General features: G+C 52.8%; 4 protein-coding genes across 5 annotated transcripts in view; all 4 read right to left on the bottom strand.

Annotated features, from left to right (window-relative positions):
• LOC101796191 (protocadherin gamma-C5-like) overlaps nucleotides 1-22532 on the bottom strand; it is a 220466-nt gene that overhangs the window by 139509 nt on the left and 58425 nt on the right. The window lies entirely within an intron of this gene.
• On the bottom strand, nucleotides 67-2818 carry LOC139998687 (protocadherin gamma-A5-like). The gene has a single exon (XM_072023428.1). The coding sequence runs from the start codon at nucleotides 2632-2634 to the stop codon at nucleotides 67-69; it is 2568 nt and encodes an 855-aa protein (XP_071879529.1). The 5' UTR covers nucleotides 2635-2818.
• On the bottom strand, nucleotides 2700-12149 carry LOC119718376 (protocadherin gamma-A5-like). The gene is made up of 3 exons (XM_072023426.1): nucleotides 8870-12149; nucleotides 6524-6659; nucleotides 2700-3142 (listed from the first exon to the last, which is right to left on the bottom strand). The coding sequence occupies exons 1-3, from the start codon at nucleotides 11789-11791 to the stop codon at nucleotides 2700-2702; spliced, it is 3501 nt and encodes a 1166-aa protein (XP_071879527.1). The 5' UTR covers nucleotides 11792-12149.
• LOC139998686 (protocadherin gamma-A2-like) lies at nucleotides 19718-22487 on the bottom strand. The gene has a single exon (XM_072023425.1). The coding sequence runs from the start codon at nucleotides 22286-22288 to the stop codon at nucleotides 19718-19720; it is 2571 nt and encodes an 856-aa protein (XP_071879526.1). The 5' UTR covers nucleotides 22289-22487.

The raw sequence follows: 22532 nt of genomic DNA, 5'->3' as shown, positions 1-22532 counted from the left end.
TCCTCTACATTCATAGCATTCAGTTGCACCACTCTCAACATTCACCTTCGAACTTTATCTCAACAGCTAATAAGGACTTATCATTCTGGGACATCGTAAGTGGAAGCAGAACGGGGAGGGAAAGGCAATGAGCAGGAAGGGAAGCAAGCACCGAGAGGGAGGGCGTCGGGGTGTCCGGAGCGACTGACTCACCGGGAGGGCGTCGGGCGGTGCGCCGCGGGCGCCGGCAGCGTCTTCCCCGAGCAGCGGCGCGGCCTTGTCGGGCGGCGGCCGCGCCGGGAGCGTGTTGCAGCAGCTGTCGGCCGCCCAGCGCCGCTGGCTCTTGCGCGAGTCGGCCGTGAGCGACACCTCGTGCGAGTAGGAGTGCAGGAAGGCGCGGACGCCGTCGATGCCCACGAAGTGCGAGGCCGGCACGCCGCGCAAGGCGCCGCTGGCCGGCGGCAGCAGCTGCGAGCGGCGCCAGCGCCGCAGGCGCAGCGCCAGCAGCAGCAGCAGGAAGGCGACGAAGAGGCACGACACGGCCGCCACGGCCAGCACCAGCCAGCGCGTCAGGCTGCCGCCGGGCTCGGCCGGCGCCGCCGCGCTGCCCAGCTCCGACAGCAGCTCGGCCACGCTCTCGGCCAGCACCACCGTCAGCGTGGCCGTGGCCGACAGCGCCGGCCGGCCCTGGTCCTTCACCACCACCACCAGGCTGTGCCTGGGCGCGTCGCGGGCCAGCGGCGAGCGCGCCGTGCGCACCTCGCCGCTGTGCAGCCCCACGCGGAACAGCCCCGGCTCCGTCGCCTTGGCCAGCTCGTAGGACAGCCACGCGTTCTGCCCCGCGTCCGCGTCCACCGCCACCACCTTGGCCACCAGCGCGCCGGGCTCCGCCGAGCGCGGCGCCAGCTCCACGCCCGTCCAGCCCGCGCCCGCCGCCGCCGCCGCCGACGACGACGGCGGGTACAGCACCTGCGGCGCGTTGTCGTTCTCGTCCACGATCAGCAGCCGCACCGACACGTTGCTGCTCAGCGCCGGCGCGCCGCCGTCCTCCGCCCGCACCCACAGCCCCACCTCGCGCACCTCCTCGTAGTCGAACGAGCGCAGCGCGTACAGCGCGCCCGTCTCCGCCTGCACCGACACGTAGGACGACAGCGGCGCGCCCCGCACGCGCCCCTCCGCCAGCCGGTAGCGCACGCGCGCGTTCTGCCCCCAGTCCGCGTCCCACGCCCGCACCGTCAGCACCAGCGCGCCCTCGGCGTTGTTCTCGGGCAGACGGGCGCTGTAGCGCGCCTCCGCGAACACCGGCGCGTTGTCGTTCACGTCCAGCACGCGCAGCGCCAACACCGCGCTGCTCCGCAGCGACGGCGACCCGCCGTCCGACGCCCAAACCGTCACGTTGTACTCCGACACCTCCTCCCGGTCCAGCTCCCGCGACGTCACCACGCTGTAGTAATTGTCCAGCTCCCTCTTCAGGCGGAACGGGACGCTCTCCACAATGCTGCACCGCACCTCGCCGTTGGCGCCCGAGTCGCGGTCCTGCACGTGCAGCAGGGCCACCACCGTCCCCGACGGCGCGTCCTCCGAGATCTCGCTCAGCGCCGACCTCACCGAAATCTCGGGCGCGTTGTCGTTCACGTCGGTCACCGAGACAGAGACCGTAGACGTGTCGAAAAGTCCACCGCCATCGTGTGCCTGTACCTCCATTTCGTAGGAGCCGCCTTCCTCGAAGTCCAGGCTCCTCACCAGCTTGATCGATCCCATGTCGGGATCCAGGTAGAAAATTTCAGATGCTAGGTCTGTCGCTTTCTTAACGGAGTATTTCACTTTGCCGCTGAGTCCCTCGTCGACGTCGGTGGCCGTGAGCGTGAGGAGCGTGGAGCCCACGGGCACGTCCTCGGGCACGCGCACCGCGTACACCGCCTGGCTGAACACGGGCGCGTTGTCGTTGGCGTCCAGCACAGACACGCGGATGCGCGCCGTGCCCGTCCGTGCCGGCTCGCCGCCGTCGGTCGCCCTCAGCACCAGCTCGTGAAACGCCGCCTCCTCCCGGTCCAGCGCCTTGGCCAGCACCAGCTCGGGACGCTTCTCGCCGTCGGCTCCCGCCTGCACGGACAGCGAGAAGTGCTCGTCGCCGCTCAGCTCGTAGCTCTGCAGGGAATTCACTCCCACGTCCGGGTCGCGAGCCTCGATCAGGGGAAAGCGAGACCCGGGAGGTGTCGTCTCGCTCATTCTCAGTTCCTTTTCAGCCTCGCGGAAGCTGGGGGCGTTGTCGTTAATGTCCGTGATTTCCACTTCGATACCGTAGAATTTCATCTCGCCCTCCACGATCACCTCACAGCGCAGCACGCATCGCTCCACCAGCCGGCACAGCTGCTCTCTATCTAGCCTCTCCGCCGTCACCAGGTGGCCGCTGTTCGCATGCAGAGCAAAATACTGCGTCCTATCTGCAGACACCACTCGGGCTCCGCGGTTGCTGAGCGCCGCCAGCTGCAGCGCCAGGTCCTTGGCCACGTCGCCCACGAAAGAGCCCTTGGGCAGCTCCTCGGGCACCGAGTAGCGCAGCTGTCCCCACGCCGCCTCCCACGTCGCCACCAACACGCAGCACAGCAGCGCTCGCTGCCTCCGGCCCCAGCGCCCTTCTCTCGCCGCGCACATCTCCGCCACGGCCCCGCCGTCACCCCAACTTTACGACTCCGGATCAGACTGTCACTCTTGCTCCGTCACCACCTCCCGACTCGGATATCGCTCCGGCTCCGGCCTCGTCGCCGACCGCTCTCGCCGACTCCTCCGTCTCGCTGGAGCTCGGCTCCGCGGGGACAGCAACGAAGCGAGCGGGGCGCTACGGCTGCCGACACAGCGAGCGAGCGAGCCGGGCCGCAGCGGGCGGGGCTGGCTGCAGCGCTCCGCTCCTTCCTCTCCTCTCCTCCGTGGTGAACAGCGGCGCCCGCAGCCTCCGCCCGGCACTGCAGGAACGGCTCACAGCGAGCGCCGCCGCCCTGCCTCTTCCGCGGAAACTTTCGGCCCCTGCGACATGGCGCAGAGTCGGTGCGTTTGCTTCCGCAACACTTTATCTTCTTCGAGGAAAAGATCCAACGCATACTGGTGTTCAGGGCGGTCATGATGAGAATGAAGGGAGTGGCCTTTTCTTCATATCTTAGTTCTACTGCATTGCAGGTAAAATTACTGGTGTGAATTAGACCTCAACTTAATTATCACCCTTACCCGATGTTTGCAGGACACTCACTTCAAGGAATTGCAGAGATCATATCTGCAGTCCTTCTTGAATGAATATTTCCTTGTCTTTCCAACACTTTATATTCATTTAAATCTTACATTCGCTGATACTTAGTGCTGTCGTTCCAATGTCAACAACTGATATAAAACAGTTCTCCCTGTGCATGTGCAGCATCAAGGAATCAACAGGTGCCTTCAGCTCTCTGAGAAGCCTGGGCACTTACTCCACATCCCTGTTATTTAGCAAAGCAGTGTGGGCACTCGCCTCTGATCAGTTTCCCCCCTATAAATGCACTTCACAAACGATGGTGACTCCAGTCTGCACGCTTTCACCTCAGAGACGTCTACTACATAGGCACTTTCTGCCAAATACTTTATTCTCAGGGAAACATCATTGCCTCTAAGGACAGGAACACCATGATCAGAACAGAAATGGCATAGCCCTTGGCATCAGGCATGAAACCAAAGCATTCCCCAGCCAAAGGAACGCTGATCCAACTATTTTCCAGGCTCTAAGCCTGCCTCTCAGCCTTTCTACTCTGCAGTCACAGTCTTTATTTGTGTCATGGACAACATCCTACTTCTCACCATAGGTGAGAGCAGAAAGAAAAGGGCATATAATTCTCTGACATTTTACTGAAAGAGAGGTATATTAAAGTAGTTCTTTTCTAGTACATATGCCAGTCCTTTTAAGGGTCTCTGCCACACTCAGGCCCGGTCCACAGTAAACAAGGCAAAAATGTGAAAATTGCACAAATGAAGGACTTCACTGTCACTCGTCACTCTACAGATATATATATATATTTTAAATCTGCCTCAACATTAGATAGAATGAAATTCGAGGGATGTACTTCCATTACTCAGGAGATGTTTCAGACTGTGTGTGGTGCAAATTAGTAGAGCCAAAGCACAGCTGGAGCTCAAGCTGGCTACTGGTCTTAAAGATATCAAAAATGATTTTACAAATACAAAAACAAGAAAAGGAGGACCAAAGACAAGCCCCATCTGTTATTGGATGTGGAGGGGAAACACAGTGACAAGAGACGATTGCCCCAATGCATTTTTGTTCTCAGTCTTTAGGAACAAGACTTATTTTTCTCTGGGTACCCCATCCCCTGACTACCTGGTAGATAGGAAAAGGAAGCAGAATGAAGACCTCATAAACTACTTAGACATATGCAAGTCTATGGGGCCAGAAGGCTAAGTGATGGGTCCTTTGTTTCAGTCACAGCAATCCCATGCAGTGCTACAGACTGGGGGAAGAAGACTGGCTGAAAAGCTGGCTGTCTGAAAGCTACCTCCGAGTATTGGTCAATAGCCAGCAGTGTGGCCGAGACATCCAGCAGCATCCGGACTTGTATCAGAAATAGTCCACCCAGCAGGACTACGGAAGTGATTGTCCCTCTGTACTCGGCTCTCGTGAGGCTGCACCTCAAATACGTGATCAGTTTTGGACCCCTCACTACAGGCAGGTTACTGAGGTGCTGAAGCAGGTCAAAGCAGGGCAACGGAGCTGTTGAAGGGTCTAGAGAACAGATCTCATTAGGAGCGGCTGATGGAGATGGGGTTGTGTAGTCTACAGCAAAGGAGGCTCAGGGCAGATCTAATCGTGTTCTTCAGTTACCTTAAAGGGGGGCTACAGCAAAGTGGGAATCAGCCTGTTGCCAGGAACCATGTGATAAAACAATAGGAAATGGCCTCAGATTGCTGCAGTGGAGGTTTACATTGGATATTAGGAAAATGTGTTTCACTGAAAAGATTGTGAAGTATTCAGCAAGGCTGCCCATCGATGTAGTTGAGTCACCAATATTGGAGGTCTTCAGAGGTGTGTAGATGTAGAGCTTAGTGATGTGGTTTAACGGTAGACTTGGCAGTGCTAGGGTAAATGTTGGGCTAGATGGTCTAAGTGCTCTTTTCCAACCTAAAGGATTCCAGGATTCAATGAATACAGCTCTTGTAGAACATGTCAGCTAGCAAAGCCACTTCCAGCTCCATTTTTGTGAGGTCAGGGTTCAAAGGATCCTCTTTCCACCAAGAGAACATCACACACAAAGAATTCTTGAACTACTCCCAGCTGTTATGTTTGCCTTCCCTATTCAAAACAGGCAGAAGGACTTCATTAAAAGACCAATTGCCCAGCCCACTTCTTCATAACATGCACAGAGACAATACCATGGACAGCTCTAAAGACATTTCTTTCCACTACATTAACATGACCTAATATTGTGAAGAGAATAAATGTTATGCAGCCAGTTTATACACATTGATATTTTTTATATTTAGATATTTTTCAGTATTCATAGTAGTAGACCATGTAAGGTACTTAGAACGAGATGAATTCTACAGAAGGCTCTCCCTAAGATCTCCCCAAAATATCAGTAATATTTCTCAGGCAAACCTATTGAGCAGACAGGCTTCAAAGAGTGTAAACCAAACCTTTGTGGTGAATGGAATAACTAAAGGAGAGAAAGGACCATCAGCCCTTCTACAACTCCTCAAATCAAATTCCCCCAACATGTTACCTCAAACCTTCATAACTTCAATGCTTCTCTTTCACCGTCAGAATCTGCAAGCAAATCTCACCAAAGGAAAAGTTCAACAAACCTTTTCCCAATCTCATGCACCATGTACAAGCACATCTTCAAAGCATACCAAGAAAGGAGCTACATTTCTCTGCAAGTTTCTGAAGCCTACTAAAGAGATAAGGGACAGAGAGGATTGTTTCTCCAAGAAATAAAAGGTCTTCATAAATATATCAGTAAGGAAATGTCTTTCTGCTTTAAGAACATGTGCCAATCTACAGAGACACACCTCTTCAACTAAAATCATGTTTACATCTACTCCCCAGACAAAAAAAAAAAATATGGAGGAGAACACAGAAACAACCTGATATCTCCAGTCTTCCACACGAGCTCTAACTTTGATATATACACACCTATTGGCTTACATGGGCAAGGCACCTGAACACATAACACATTCCCCAACAAAGCTATGCTGCTATTGACAACACAACCTACATGCAGGGAAGAAACACCAGGAAAAGAAAATATCGGACCAGCAGTACAAAGAAGCATTCAAAAAGAAAGTGTGGTAGAGAAAATCACTGGACGTGGGCCACAGTCTTCTCTCTGCACTGGAAAAGGCCTCCCTAAACCACCAAGATGTCACTGAGGTTTTAAGCTGCAAGCAAAGCCCTAGAGAATTCATCTGGACTTCATTTTAAGAAACGTTCATCAGCTGTCACCTGTTTTTCCATGAGGTGACCTGCTCATAGTCAATGAATATGAAAATGTAAATGGAAAAGCCATACTCTGGGGAATTTTCTCATGCCGCGTCTCATGACCAATGAAGACAGATTCAGTTTCAGCTTCTGTTTCATTTCCCATATACACAAATATTTGTCTCCAGATGACTGATAGGACCTTCTCAAGGCAGATAAGGACTTGCTGCAATTCAAATGTTGCATTTGCAAATGTAAAAGCCCTAGCCAAAAAAGGAAAATATGAAGCACAACCTTCCTGGGAAAAAAAAGACCTGAAAATGGAATTATAGCTATGAAGAAACAATTTGGCACAAAGTTACAATAAATAGCAGTAAAGTAATGAGGCTTCTCACAGGTATTATAAGCCATAATACGCAGGCATCATCACACCACATGCACAGTTTTTCTGCAAAGCATTTTATTACCAGAGAACTAAAGTCACCTTTCAGGGCAGGGAAACCAGGATAAAATGCTGCAAAATGCTGCAGGAATTGCCACAAATTAGGAAGTCAAACCTCTGACTGAACGATATCACTGCTGAGCTACTTCTTTTCGACATTCAAAAAAAAAATAAAAAGAAACAAAAAAACAAAAACAACAACAACACAATAAAATCAAAAAGAAAGAAAGAAACAAACAAAAACCACTCACCATCATTGCTCTGCATTCACAGCTTTCCTTTGCATCACTCACAACATCCAAGTTCTAGCCATATGGAAGCCACTGGCAAGAGCATTTCGTCCAGTGACATTTTAAGAAAACATGAGGATATTAAAGACTGTCCTGACAGCACTAAACAGTCACATTGGGAGTGTAAACAGCTCTCCCACTCCTATAACTCAGACAGATCTTCCAGTCTTTTCAGGGTTCTCTGGCATTTTGTCATAGACAATAAACAAAGCAAAAATGTGAAAAAGACAGAAAAGGAACAAGAAAATAGGACAGGAATGCAATCACACATGTCATGCAACATTTTCAATCCTAGTCAAATATTATGCAGCACAAATTAAAGCCTAAAAAGACACGTTACCCAGGCCATTATTCCACCACACACACTGAAACAGCAGCATAGAAGAATATAAAGACATTTCTCTGCTCAACCCATCTTCATGCAGCAAGAGAACAGTTGCACAGAGTAGAAAGGAAAAGCAGCTAAGTGAAACATCAGGTCCTTGAATATTGTTTGAAGACCATCCCAATCCACTAAAACACCGTGCAGGTATTCTCATTCATTATTAGAATTCACTATTGGAATTTGCTGTTACCGAGAATAGTGAGTGCTGAATGGGTTAATGGAAAGATGCATCTTGCCTTCCAGATATTCTAACATGGAAAGGAAAATTCCACCTATTCCCTCTACAGAGTGAGGCCCATGAAAGCATATCACATTCCTCAACACAGCTATGCTGTTACTCACAACTCAGCCTACCCACATAGACAAAAGACTAGGAAAAGTTAAAAGCAGACAAGCAAAAAAAGCATTCAAAGAGAAAGTGTGGTAGAGAAATTCACATGAAAGATGTCATGGTCTTCTCTGCATGCAGGGAAACACCTCCCGAGAGCACCAAGAAACGGATCAGGTCTTAAATCTTCCTCTGCACTGTACAGTACGGACATCATAGCAAGACAATCTCATCCACTCTCATAAATTCTTCCATGCCGTGCCCTGCATATCTCAAATGAAAATGAAACTATTAATGTAATTATCTTGCTATGGGGCCTTTTCTCATGACAAGTCTTGTGAGCAACTTCTTTCCCTTATACACTACATCTTGTCTCCAGATGGTTTATAAGACCTTCTAATGGGAGATACGGATTTGCTGCAATAGAAACTTTGCATTTTCAAGTTTAAAATTCTCTCAAAAATGGGAAGCACAACCTTCCTGCAAACAAAGGCTTGAAAATGGAATTACAACAAGGAATAAATGCTACACCCCAATGCAGACAGGGGTAGAATGATGAGGATTTTCAAAGGTATTAGAAGGTATTATACTAAGGAATCATACCTCTACATACAGAGTTTTGTACAGAGCATTTTGGTATCAGAGGATTAGCGTTGCCCTTCAGGGCAGTAAAACCAGGAACAAATGGTCAAAAATGCTACAGAAGTTGGCATTCACAATAAAATCGTAGCAGTGCACAAACAATATCACCACTTATCACACCTTCTTAACAAATTCAGAACCAAGATCTCAACTTCACTCCTCTACATTCATAGCATTCAGTTGCACCACTCTCAACATTCACCTTCGAACTTTATCTCAACAGCTAATAAGGACTTATCACTCTGAGACATCGTAAGTGGAAGCAGAACGGGGAGGGAAAGGCAAGGAATAGGAAGGGAAGCAAGCACCGAGAGGGAGGGCGTCGGGGTGTCCGGAGCGACTGACTCACCGGGAGGGCGTCGGGCGGTGCGCCGCGGGCGCCGGCAGCGTCTTCCCCGAGCAGCGGCGCGGCCTTGTCGGGCGGGGGCCGCGCCGGGAGGGTGTTGCAGCAGCTGTCGGCCGCCCAGCGCCGCTGGCTCTTGCGCGAGTCGGCCGTGAGCGACACCTCGTGCGAGTAGGAGTGCAGGAAGGCGCGGACGCCGTCGATGCCCACGAAGTGCGAGGCCGGCACGCCGCGCAAGGCGCCGCTGGCCGGCGGCAGCAGCTGCGAGCGGCGCCAGCGCCGCAGGCGCAGCGCCAGCAGCAGCAGCAGGAAGGCGACGAAGAGGCACGACACGGCCGCCACGGCCAGCACCAGCCAGCGCGTCAGGCTGCCGCCGGGCTCGGCCGGCGCCGCCGCGCTGCCCAGCTCCGACAGCAGCTCGGCCACGCTCTCGGCCAGCACCACCGTCAGCGTGGCCGTGGCCGACAGCGCCGGCCGGCCCTGGTCCTTCACCACCACCACCAGGCTGTGCCTGGGCGCGTCGCGGGCCAGCGGCGAGCGCGCCGTGCGCACCTCGCCGCTGTGCAGCCCCACGCGGAACAGCCCCGGCTCCGTCGCCTTGGCCAGCTCGTAGGACAGCCACGCGTTCTGCCCCGCGTCCGCGTCCACCGCCACCACCTTGGCCACCAGCGCGCCGGGCTCCGCCGAGCGCGGCGCCAGCTCCACGCCCGTCCAGCCCGCGCCCGCCGCCGCCGCCGCCGCCGCCGACGACGGCGGGTACAGCACCTGCGGCGCGTTGTCGTTCTCGTCCACGATCAGCAGCCGCACCGACACGTTGCTGCTCAGCGCCGGCGCGCCGCCGTCCTCCGCCCGCACCCACAGCCCCACCTCGCGCACCTCCTCGTAGTCGAACGAGCGCAGCGCGTACAGCGCGCCCGTCTCCGCCTGCACCGACACGTAGGACGACAGCGGCGCGCCCCGCACGCGCCCCTCCGCCAGCCGGTAGCGCACGCGCGCGTTCTGCCCCCAGTCCGCGTCCCACGCCCGCACCGTCAGCACCAGCGCGCCCTCGGCGTTGTTCTCGGGCAGACGGGCGCTGTAGCGCGCCTCCGCGAACACCGGCGCGTTGTCGTTCACGTCCAGCACGCGCAGCGCCAGCACCGCGCTGCTCCGCAGCGACGGCGACCCGCCGTCCGACGCCCACACCGTCACGTTGTACTCCGACACCTCCTCCCGGTCCAGCTCCCGCGACGTCACCACGCTGTAGTAATTGTCCAGCTCCCGCTCCAGGCGGAACGGGACGCTCTCCACAATGCTGCACCGCACCTCGCCGTTGGCGCCCGAGTCGCGGTCCTGCACGTGCAGCAGGGCCACCACCGTCCCCGGCGGCGCGTCCTCCGAGATCTCGCTCAGCGCCGACGACACAGTCAGCTCGGGCGCGTTATCATTTACGTCGGTCATCGAAATCGAGACGGTAGCCGTGTCAAAAAGTCCACCACCGTCGTGTACCTCCACCTCCATTTCGTAGAAGTCGCTTTCCTCGAAGTCCAGGCTCCTTACCAGTGTAATCGATCCCGTCTCGGGATCCAGGTAGAAAATTTCAGATGCTAGGTCCGTCGCTTTTTTAAGGGAGTATTTCACATTCGTGTTGATTCCCTCGTCGGCGTCGGTGGCCGTGAGGGTGAGGAGCGTGGAGCCCACGGGAACGTCCTCGGGCACGCGCACCGCGTACACCGCCTGGCTGAACACGGGCGCGTTGTCGTTGGCGTCCAGCACAGACACGCGGATGCGCGCCGTGCCCGTCCGTGCCGGCTCGCCGCCGTCGATCGCCCTCAGCACCAGCTCGTGAAACGCCGCCTCCTCCCGGTCCAGCGCCTTGGCCAGCACCAGCTCGGGACGCTTCTCGCCGTCGGCTCCCGCCTGCACGGACAGCGAGAAGTGCTCGTCGCCGCTCAGCTCGTAGCTCTGCAGGGAGTTTACTCCCACGTCCGGGTCGCGAGCCTCGGCCAGGGGAAAACGCGACCCGGGAGCTGTCGTCTCGCTCATTCTCAGTTCCTTTTCAGCCTCTCGGAAGCTGGGGGCGTTGTCGTTAATGTCTGTTATTTCCACTTCGATCCTGTAAACCTTCATCTCGCCCTCCACAATCAGCTCAGAACGCAGCACGCATCGCTCCACCAGGCGGCACAGCTGCTCTCTATCTAGCCTCTCCGCCGTCACCAGGTGGCCGCTGTTCGCATGCAGAGCGAAATACCGTGTTCTACCTCGGTCCAGGATACGGGCTCCGCGGTCGCGGAGCACCGCCAGCTGCAGCGCCAGGTCCTTGGCCACGTCGCCCACGAAAGAGCCCTTGGGCAGCTCCTCGGGCACCGAGTAGCGCAGCTGCCCGCACGCCGCCTCCCACGCCGCCACCAACACGCAACACAGCAGCGCTCGCTGCCTCCGGCCCCAGCGCCCTTCTCTCTCCGCGCACATCTCTGCCACGGCTCCGCCGCCACCCCGACTTTTCGTGTTCGGCTCTGGATCAGACTGTCGCTCTTGCTCCGTCACCGTCTCCGATTCGGATCTCGCTCCGGTTCCGGCCCCGCCGCCTCCCGCTCTCGCCGACTGCTCCGTCTCGGTGCAACTCGGCTCCGCGGGGCCGCTCACAGCCCGCACGGCCGCCGATACAGCGAGCGAGCCGGCGAGCCGGGCCGCAGCGGGCGGGGCTGGCTGCAGCGCTCCGCTCCTTCCTCTCCTCTCCTCCGTGGTGAACAGCGGCGCCCGCAGCCTTCGCCCGGCACTGCACGCATGGCTCACAGCGAGCGCCGCCGCCCTGCCTCTTCCGCGGAAACCTTCGGTCCCCGTTGACACGGCGCCACGGCACATTCCCCTGCGACACGGTCCAGAGTCGTTTTGTTTGCCTTCTCCGAGGAAAAGATTGAATGCATTCTGGTGCTTCACGGCGCTCATGAGCAGTGTGAAGGCCAGGAGTTCCTCTCGCTTTCTTCATTCTAACACATGGCAGGTAGAACCATTACTGTGAATTTGGCCTTGAGTTGTTAGTCCCTGTTGTTAGTTGTCAGACCCTGTGTTGCAGAATCAGCATGTCCTCCACGACTTTCAGAAATTATTCTTGCCTTCCGTCTGGACTGAAAGCTTCCTCAGCTTTTACACTACGTATGTCCATGTAAATTCTATGTTCAGTTGTAATTTGTGTTATCATTCCAATGTCAACAACCTGTATTTAACTGTTCCCCCTCTAAGAGTGCAGCATCAAGGAGCCAGCAGCTTCCCTCAGCTCTGTGAGCAGGTTGTGCATGCACTTCACCTCCCTGTTACTGAACAAACCAGACAGGGTACTCACCACTCATCATTTTCCCCCGCTATAAATCTTGGAGTCTTGGAGGCCACAACAGATGAAGACTTGGTCTTGCTTCTATTCATTTAAATGAATTTCCAGACAAATGCCTACCCATACACCAGAAGAATCACCATGTCTTTCACTGTGAAGGTAGCAAAGACCCACGGTAGGAGCATAAATATGAAATTTGTATTGTACAGGATTACAGGTATGGGAGTCGTCAAGGTAATGTGTTGTGGAATGGACTTATAGCAGAACTGGTATGAGGTTAACGTGGTTATGAGCATAGTGAAGTTCTCTTAGTTCTACTGCATGGCATGTAGATTTTTTTTTTTTTGCATTAAATCGAATTTGAAGTAATTACCACTCTTACCCATTATTGCAGAAGCAGTCTGCTCAACTAATTGGAAAGATTATTCTTGCCATCCTTCTTGAATGAAAATTTTATTGGCTTTCCAACAGTTTGTGACTGTCTAAATGTAATGTTCAGCTGTAATTTTTGTTGTTGTTTCTGTCAACAACCAATATGAAACAGTTCTCCTAGCTCCATCCCACAAGCCCAATGAAACCTCCCATGCACATCTCATAGCAACCCCATAGATGAGATCCTAAACCAAAAATTCCCCCCTCACCTCCTCCATCTGGGTGCAGCTTCAATGAACCAGTACCTCCCCTGAAGCCTCTGAGCAGAATGCAACTATTCCACAGCCTTGCTATAGAGAAAATCTGTCTGGGCACCTGATACTGATCAGTCTCCTGATAGATAAATGCAGTCCTGGAGACCAGAACAGCTGGAGATTATGGTCTTACTTTCATTCACATAAATGCATTTCTAGCAAAATGCCTGATCATACACTAGAAAACCTTGTGGTATTTGGTGTGATGGTGATAAAGCCCCATGAGAGATGACCACACAGGTATACATGCAGGAAAGATGAGGGCACTCCCTGGAACCAGTTACAGCTGTACGTAGTTGCTCTCAGGGCACATCTGCCCCCTCACAAGCTTTCTGCTCTTCTTAACTTGACCTTTCTAACTTTCACAGCCTCCATCTGCACCCTTTCCCTTTTACCTATGAGAACTGCCCTTCAGTCTTGGCTTCCTTCCTTTTCCCATCACAGCCTGCCCTCACTGAACCTCTATTTCTTCCCCTTCTCCAACCATTACTACAGAAGATTTCCTTAACACTGTACACCATATGTACACAATGAAAGCAAACCATTGGCCAGCCAAGGACACATCGACCCAACAATTTTTCAGGCTCTAAGCCTGCCTCTTACGGCATCAGTGGACAAATGAAGGACGATGGATATCAACTACCTGGACTTGAGCAAAGCCTTTAATATGGTCCCTCACGACGTTCTTCTCTCTAAATTGGAGAGGTATGGATTTGAAGGATGGACTGTTAGGTGGACAGAGAATTAATTGGCTGGTCGCAGCCAAAGGGTTGTGGTCAACGATCTGGGTGGAGGCTGGTCACAAGTAGTGTCCCTCTGGGGCTGGTCTCGGGACCAGTGCTCTTCAACATCTTTATAAATGACATAGATGATGGAACTGAGTGCACCCTCAGCAACTTAGCAGATGACACCAAGCTGAGTGGTGCAGTCAATATAGAAGTTGTCTCACGAGAACCTAATGAGGTTCAACAAGGCCAAGTGCAAGGTGTTGCACTTGGCCTGGGGCAATCCCAGGTATTTATATAGACTGGGAGAAGAAGAACTTGAGAGCAGCCTTGTGGAGAAGGACTTGGAAGTCCTGCTGGGCAAGAAGCTGGACATGAGCTGGCAGTGTGCTCTTGCAGCCCAGAAGGCCAACTATGTCTTGGGCTGCATTAAAAAGGGGTGGCCAGCACGGAGAAGGAGGTGATTGTCCTCCTGTACTCTGCTCTTGCAAGACCCCACCTGAAATACTTTGTGCAGGCCTGGGGCCCTCAGCAGAAGAAGGATGTGGGGCTCTTGGAATGGGTCCAGAGGAGGGCCACCAAGATGATCAGAGGGCTGGAGCACCTCTCCTATGAAGAAATGTTGAGGGAACTGGGCTTGTTTATCCTGGAGAAGAGAAGGCTCCAGGGAGACCTCCTTGTGGCCTTCCATCAGGGGGAACACCTGTTTACATGTGTTCATAGTGATAGGACAAGGGGGAATGGTTTTAAACTAAGACAGGGAAGATTTAGGTTAGATATTAGGAGGAAGTTTTTCACTTAGAAGGTGGTGAGGCACTGGAACAGGTTGCCCAGAGAGGTTGTGGATGCCCCATCCCTAGAGACATTCAGGGCCAGGCTGGATGTGACTCTGGGCAGCCTGCTCTAGTGGTTGGCAACCCTGCCCAGAGCAGAGGCATTGAAATTAGATGATCTTTAAGGTCCTTTTCAACCCAGGCTATTCTATGATTCTCTCAGCCTCTGTACCCTGCAATCACAGAATTATCTCCACCATGGACACCATCCTACTTCTGGCCAAATATCAGACAGGACAAGGGCATTCCGTTTAGTGATATCTTAAATGCAAATACATTTATTAAAGTATTTGTCTTGACAGCTATAAACATTCTAATTGTGAATATAAACTGTTCCCTCAGTCCAGCAATTCCAACAGATCTTCATGTCTTTAAGGGTTCTCTGCCACACTGATGGCCAATCTAAAAAGCAGCAATCAACAAGGCAAAAAAACATGAAAACTACACAACTGGAGGATTTCACCGTCACTGTACAGGCATTCGTCTATCTTTTGCCCAAGCACTATGCTTATGATTCAAAAGATGGACCTGCAACACATGCTATGAGAACAGCTGTATCTGTTATCAAAGACATTTCTAGATCCCTTTTCTGAGAGGACGGTGTTCAAAGGCTCCTCTTTCCACAAAAAGACACTTTCACACATGAAGACGACTTCCAACTGTTGTAATTGCCTTCATAACAGGCCAATACAACATAACAGGACATCATCAAAGGACCTATATCCCAGACCCTGGATAGCTCCAAAGACAATTTTATTTTCATCACATTATCATGACATAATACAAATATTGTGAAGAGAATAAGTGATACACAGCTAAATTCTATGCATGGAGATTTTCAAGTATTCATAGTAGAAGGGTATGTAAACTAGAGAGTGAAGAAAGAATGCTGTGGAAGGTCCTCCCAAAGCCCCCAATACAAGCTCAATAACATCTCTTAGGCAAAACCCAATCAGCAGAAATACTTTAAAATGTATAAACTACAGCTGTGTGCTGAATGGAATAATTGCAACAAGCAGAGAAAGGAGTATCATTTCTTCTACTGCTCCACACACAAACTTCCCCAATGTCTCAGTTCAGACTTCTCACAAATTCTCTGGTTTTCCATGTCCTGCAGGATTTGCCAGCACATCTTACCAAAGCACCAGTTCAACAGACCATTTTCCTATAGAACACACCACACAAAACCACACCATTAAGGTATACCAAGAAGGAAGGTACATTTCTCTCTAATTTTCAAAACCATACTGACAATCTAACTGGAAAGAGTGGAGCTATCTACTAACAGCCCTTTCTACTAACATCATGTCTACATCCACTCCCTGGAAAGAGAACTGGAAGAAGACACACAAGTTACCTTCATATCTCCAGCCTTCCGCAACAGCTCAAACTCTGCTGAAATACCCAGCCAGTGGTTTACATGAGCAAGGCCCATGAACACATTGCACATTCACTTGGGGAACAACAACCCCAAGCACTGCTACAGGCTAGGATATAAGTGGTTAGAAAGTTGCCTGGCAGAGAAGGACCTGGGCGTATTGGTTGATAGTCAGCTGAATACGAGCCAGCAGTGTGTTCAGGTGGCCAAGAAGGCCAACAACATCCTGGCTTGTATAAGAAACAGTGTGGACAGCAGAACTAGGGAAGTGATTGTCCGCCTGTACTGGGCTCTGGTGAGGCTGCACCTCAAGTACTGTGTTTAGTTTTGGGCCCCTCACTACAAGAAGGACATCGAGGTGCTCGAGCGAGTCCAGAGAAGGGCAATGAATCTGATGAGGGGGATGGAGAACAAGTCTTATGAGGAGCAGCTGAGAGAGCTGGGGTTGTTTAGCCTGGAGAAGAGGGGGCTCAGGAGCGACCTTATTGCTCATTATAGGAACCTTAAAGGAGGCTGTAGCAAGGTGAGGATTGGTCTATTCTCCTACGTGCCCAGTGATAGAATGAGGGAGAATGGGCTAAAGCTGTGCCAGGGGAGGTTTAGATTGGATATTAGGAAAAACTTCTTTATTGAAAGGGTTGCTAGGCATTGGAATGGGCTGCCCAGGGAAGTGGTTGAGTCACCATCCCGAGAGGTCTTTAAAAGATGTTTAGATGTAGAGCTTAGTTATATGCTTAAGTGGAGGACTTGTAAGTGTTAGCTCAGAGATTGTATTAGGTGATCTTGGAAGTCTCTTCCAACATAGATGATTCTGTGATTCCTCAACACAGCTGTGCTGCTACTGATAACTCAACCTACACACCTAGACAAAAGACCAGGAAAAAATAAAATCAGACAAGTAGCACGAGGAAGAATTCAAAGAGAAAGCTTGGTAGAGGAAATCACCAGGAAAGTAGCAGGATTTTCTCTGTGGACACCAAAATTCCTCTCCAGAGCACCAAGAAATCACTGGGGTCTTAAGCTGAAAGCAAGACATGAAAGTTTTCTTCTGGGCTATGTGGGAAGAGACTTCATTTTAAGAAAAGTCATCAGCTGTCATCCATTTTTCCATGATGTGGCCTGCTTATCTCCAATGACTATGACACTATAAAAGAATAGGCCTTACTATGGGACCCTTTTTCATGCTAAGTCTTGTGAGCAATGAAGAGAGATTCAGTTTGAGCTTCAATTTCCCTTCCATTTCACACTAAATTTTGTGTACAGATGGGTGAAAGAACCTTCTCAAGGGAGATAAGGATTTTTTGCTATACAAATGTTACTTTTTCAAATGTAAAAGACCTAGCCAAAAATGAGAAATATGAAGCACAACCTTCCTGGGAAGACAGACCTGAAAGTGGAATTACAGCTCTGAAGAAACTCTTTGACACAATGTTACAATAGAGAGGAGTGAAGTAATGAGGATTCACATAAAAATTATAAGAAATTATAAGCCTTTATATGCAGACATAGTCACTCTACATACGCAGTTTTTCTGCAGAGCATTTTATTACCAGAGAATTAAAGTTACTTTTCAGGGCAGGGGATCCAGGATAAAACTGTGTATGAATGCTGCAGGTGTTTGCACAAATTATGAAATTAAACTTTTGCCTGAATTTTATCACTGCTGAGAGACCTATTTTCCATTTTCAAACACCAAAACCCAAAACCAAAACCCACTCACAATCCTTGCTCTGCATTCACAGCATGCAGTTGTGCCACTCAAAATATCCTAGTTCTAGCCATATGTAGGCCGCTGTCAAGAGCATTTCATCCAGTGACATTTTAAGGAAACATGAGGATATCAAAGACTTTGTACTGACAGCAGTAAACATTCATGCTGCATATGTAAACAGCTACCCCAATCCAACATCTCATAACAGATATTTCAGTCTTTTCAGGATTCTCTGGCACATGAGGAAGCATTTTTTTCTTTGACAAGAAGCAATGCAAAAATGTGAAAACTGCAGGACAAGAAACAGAATCCAATATCACACTTCACACATTTTTAAACCTAGCCAAATATTATGCAGCACAAATTCAAACAATGAAGCCTAGAAGGAGCTGTAACCATGACCGTTATTCCACCACACACACCAAAACAGCAGCACAGATGCATACAAAGACATTTCTTTGCTCAACCCATCTTGATGAAGCAAGAGAACAGTTGCATGGAGCATAAAGGAAAAGCAGCTAACTGAAACTTGGGGTCCTTAAGATTCTCTTTCAAGAACATCTCAGTCTAGTAAAAAACTGTGAAGACCTCCTCATTGGCTATTAGAATTCACTATCAGAATTTGCTATTACTGAGAATAGTGAGTGGTGAATGGACTAATGGAAAGATATATCATAAGCTCTGGCTATTCTAACATGGAAAGGAAAATTCCGGCTATTGCCACACCAGAGCAAGGCCCATGAAAACATAGCATATTCCTCAACACAGCTATGCTGATACTGATAACTCAACCTACAAACCTAAACAAAAGACTGGGAAAAGATAAAATCAGACAAACAGCGCAAGGAAGCATTCAAAGAGAAAGCAAGGCAGAGAAAGTCACTAAGACAGCGGCATGGTCTTCTCTGCATGCAAGAAAATTCCTCCCCAGAGCACCAAGAAATGACTCAGGCCATAAGCTAAAAGCAAAGCCCTGAAGTCTTCTTCTGGACTGTACAGTAGGAGACATCATAGCAAGAAAATCTCATCAGCTCTCATCTGTTTTTCCATGATGTGGCCTGCTCATCTTGAATGAAAATGAGACTTTAAATGTGAAGTCCATACTATGTGGCCTTTTCTCATGATAAGTCTTGTGAGCAATTTGTTTCCTTTACAGACGAAAAATTGTCTCCAGATGGCTGATAGGGAGATTAGGATTTCGTGCAATACAAACTTCAAATTTTAAATGTAAAAGGCCTACTGAAAAATGGGAAAAGGCTAACCAGAAACTGGAAATATGAAGCACAACCTTCCTGAAAACAAAGGCCTGAAAATGGAATCACAACTAGGAAGAAGCCCTAGAGCACAATGCAGGATATGGGTGGATTAATGAGGCTTTTCACAGGTATTAGAAGCCATTATACTGAGACATCACAGATCCACATACACAGTTTCTGTGCAGAATATTTTAACATCAGATGATAAGCATTGCCTTTCACAACAGCAACACCAGGATCAAATGTTGCAAAAATGCTGCCGGAATTGTCAAATTATGAAATCAAACTTGCTACAGACATTGGCATTCACAATGAAATCAAATCACTGCTCAATCAATCTCTCTGCTGACACACGTTTCCACATTCAGAACCAACCTCATTCTTCTACATTCAGAGCATTCATTTCGACGATTGTTGATAACCAGCCTCTAGCTGTATGAAGGCGACTGTTAAGGGCTTATCACTCAGGGACGTTTCAAGGAATCATAAGGATATCATACCCTGTGAATGCACACAGTAACCTTTTAAGCTATGTATGGAAATGGCTCCTCCATTACAATAATAAATTAGAGATCCTCAAGCCTTTTCAGGGTTCTCTACCATACTAAGGCTTAGTTTTGACACTGACAACAGATAAGCCAAATGGCTTATAAGAACTTCTCAAAGGAGATAAGGATTTGCTGCAATAGAACTTTGCATTTTAAAGGTAAAAGGCCTCCCAAAAATGGGAAATATAAAGCACAACTATTCTGCAAACAAAGACCTGAAAATGGAATTACAAATAGGAAGAAACGCTATACCCCAATGTAGATATGAGTAGATTAATGAGAATTTTCAAAGGTATTAGAAGGTATTATTCTCAGAAATCATACCTCTACATACAGTTTTTGTACAGAACACTTTGGTATCAGAGGACACCACGCTCACTAATCACCTTCGAACTGTATGTCAACAGCTAATAAGGGCTTATCATTCTGGGACATCGTAAGTGGAAGCAGAACGGGGAGGGAAATGCAATGAGCAGGAAGGGAGGCAAGCGCCGAGACGGAGGGCGTCGGGGTGTCCGGAGCGACTGACTCACCGGGAGGGCGTCGGGCGGTGCGCCGCGGGCGCCGGCAGCGTCTTCCCCGAGCAGCGGCGCGGCCTTGTCGGGCGGCGGCCGCGCCGGGAGCGTGTTGCAGCAGCTGTCGGCCGCCCGGCGCCGCTGGCTCTTGCGCGAGTCGGCCGTGAGCGACACCTCGTGCGAGTAGGAGTGCAGGAAGGCGCGGACGCCGTCGATGCCCACGAAGTGCGAGGCCGGCACGCCGCGCAAGGCGCCGCTGGCCGGCGGCAGCAGCTGCGAGCGGCGCCAGCGCCGCAGGCGCAGCGCCAGCAGCAGCAGCAGGAAGGCGACGAAGAGGCACGACACGGCCGCCACGGCCAGCACCAGCCAGCGCGTCAGGCTGCCGCCGGGCTCGGCCGGCGCCGCCGCGCTGCCCAGCTCCGACAGCAGCTCGGCCACGCTCTCGGCCAGCACCACCGTCAGCGTGGCCGTGGCCGACAGCGCCGGCCGGCCCTGGTCCTTCACCACCACCACCAGGCTGTGCCTGGGCGCGTCGCGGGCCAGCGGCGAGCGCGCCGTGCGCACCTCGCCGCTGTGCAGCCCCACGCGGAACAGCCCCGGCTCCGTCGCCTTGGCCAGCTCGTAGGACAGCCACGCGTTCTGCCCCGCGTCCGCGTCCACCGCCACCACCTTGGCCACCAGCGCGCCGGGCTCCGCCGAGCGCGGCGCCAGCTCCACGCCCGTCCAGCCCGCGCCCGCCGCCGCCGCCGCCGCCGACGACGACGGCGGGTACAGCACCTGCGGCGCGTTGTCGTTCTCGTCCACGATCAGCAGCCGCACCGACACGTTGCTGCTCAGCGCCGGCGCGCCGCCGTCCTCCGCCCGCACCCACAGCCCCACCTCGCGCACCTCCTCGTAGTCGAACGAGCGCAGCGCGTACAGCGCGCCCGTCTCCGCCTGCACCGACACGTAGGACGACAGCGGCGCGCCCCGCACGCGCCCCTCCGCCAGCCGGTAGCTCACGCGCGCGTTCTGCCCCCAGTCCGCGTCCCACGCCCGCACCGTCAGCACCAGCGCGCCCTCGGCGTTGTTCTCGGGCAGACGGGCGCTGTAGCGCGCCTCCGCGAACACCGGCGCGTTGTCGTTCACGTCCAGCACGCGCAGCGCCAGCACCGCGCTGCTCCGCAGCGACGGCGACCCGCCGTCCGACGCCCACACCGTCACGTTGTACTCCGACACCTCCTCCCGGTCCAGCTCCCGCGCCGTCACCACGCTGTAGTAGCTGCCCACCGAGCTCCGCAGACGGAACGGCACGTCGCCGACCAGCGAGCACCGCACCTCGCCGTTGGCGCCCGAGTCGCGGTCCTGCACGTGCAGCAGGGCCACCACCGTCCCCGGCAGCGCGTCCTCCGAGATCTCGCTCAGCGCGGACGACACAGTCAGCTCGGGCGCGTTATCGTTCACGTCGGTGACCGAGATCGAGACCGTAGCCGTGTCGAAAAGGCCACCGCCATCGTGTACCTGTACCTCCATTTCGTAGGAGTCACCTTCTTCAAAATCCAGGCTCCTTACCAGCCTGATCGATCCCGTCTCGGGATTCAAATTAAAAATATCCGTTTTCTCGGCTGTCACTTTTGTCATCGAATATTTCACGTTAGCGTTGATTCCCTCGTCAACGTCGGTGGCCGTGAGCGTGAGGAGCGTGGAGCCCACGGGCACGTCCTCGGGCACGCGCACCGCGTACACCGCCTGGCTGAACACGGGCGCGTTGTCGTTGGCGTCCAGCACAGACACGCGGATGCGCGCCGTGCCCGTCCGTGCCGGCTCGCCGCCGTCGATCGCCCTCAGCACCAGCTCGTGAAACGCCGCCTCCTCCCGGTCCAGCGCCTTGGCCAGCACCAGCTCGGGACGCTTCTCGCCGTCGGCTCCCGCCTGCACGGACAGCGAGAAGTGCTCGTCGCCGCTCAGCTCGTAGCTCTGCAGGGAATTCACTCCCACGTCCGGGTCGTGAGCTTTAGACAAGAGAAACCGCGACCCCGGAGCTGTCATCTCACTCATTCTCAGTTCCTTTTCTGCTTCTACGAAGCTTGGCTCGTTGTCGTTAATGTCTGTGATTTCCACTTCGATCTCGTAAACTTTCATCTCACCGTCCTCAATCATCTCACAGCGCAACACGCATTGCTCCATCAGCCGGCACAGCTGCTCTCTATCTAGCCTCTCCGCCGTCACCAGGTGGCCGCTGTTCGCATGCAGAGAGAAATACCGCGTCCTACCTCGGTCCAGGATACGGGCGCCGCGATCGCGGAGCGCCGCCAGCTGCAGCGCCAGGTCCTTGGCCACGTCGCCCACGAAAGAGCCCTTGGGCAGCTCTTCGGGCACCGAGTAGCGCAGCTGTCCCCTCGCCGCCTCCCACGCAGCCACCAACACGCAACACAGGAGCGCTCGCTGCCTTCGGCCCCACTGCCCTTCTCTCGCAGTGGGCATCTCCGCTACGGCCGCACCGCCACCGGACGCCCGCCAACAGATCCCTTCCGCCGACCCGACTGTTCGTCTGCGGCTCCGGATCAGGCTCTCGTTTCGGCTCCCGCTTCGATTTCTGTCCCCTGCTCCGGCCCCGCCGCCGACCACTCTCGCCCGTCCCTCCGCCTCCCTGTATCTCCGCTCTGCACTGCCGGGCCGCTCGAAGCCCTCCCGTTCGCCGACAAGCGAGCGAGCGAGCGAGCCGGGC

The sequence above is a fragment of the Anas platyrhynchos genome, chromosome 14 (assembly GCF_047663525.1).
Source record: "Anas platyrhynchos isolate ZD024472 breed Pekin duck chromosome 14, IASCAAS_PekinDuck_T2T, whole genome shotgun sequence".
NCBI classification, from domain to species: Eukaryota; Metazoa; Chordata; class Aves; order Anseriformes; family Anatidae; genus Anas; species Anas platyrhynchos.
The sequence above is the reverse complement of the archived record's forward strand: the minus strand, read 5'-3'. Positions and strand labels throughout refer to the sequence as shown.

Excerpts from the sequence above, each read along its gene's own strand:
- LOC139998687 (XM_072023428.1), bottom strand. The coding sequence starts at position 2,634 with ATGTGCGCGGCGAGAGAAGGGCGCTGGGGCCGGAGGCAGCGAGCGCTG.
- LOC119718376 (XM_072023426.1), bottom strand. The coding sequence starts at position 11,791 with ATGAGCGCCGTGAAGCACCAGAATGCATTCAATCTTTTCCTCGGAGAA. Across the intron at positions 6,660-8,869 it reads CACCGCCCGACGCCCTCCCG|CAAGTCCTTATCTGCCTTGA; the intron begins GTGAGTCAGTCG and ends TTTGAATTGCAG. Across the intron at positions 3,143-6,523 it reads GCATGAGAAAATTCCCCAGA|TAGAACTAAGATATGAAGAA; the intron begins GTATGGCTTTTC and ends CCTGCAATGCAG.
- LOC139998686 (XM_072023425.1), bottom strand. The coding sequence starts at position 22,288 with ATGCCCACTGCGAGAGAAGGGCAGTGGGGCCGAAGGCAGCGAGCGCTC.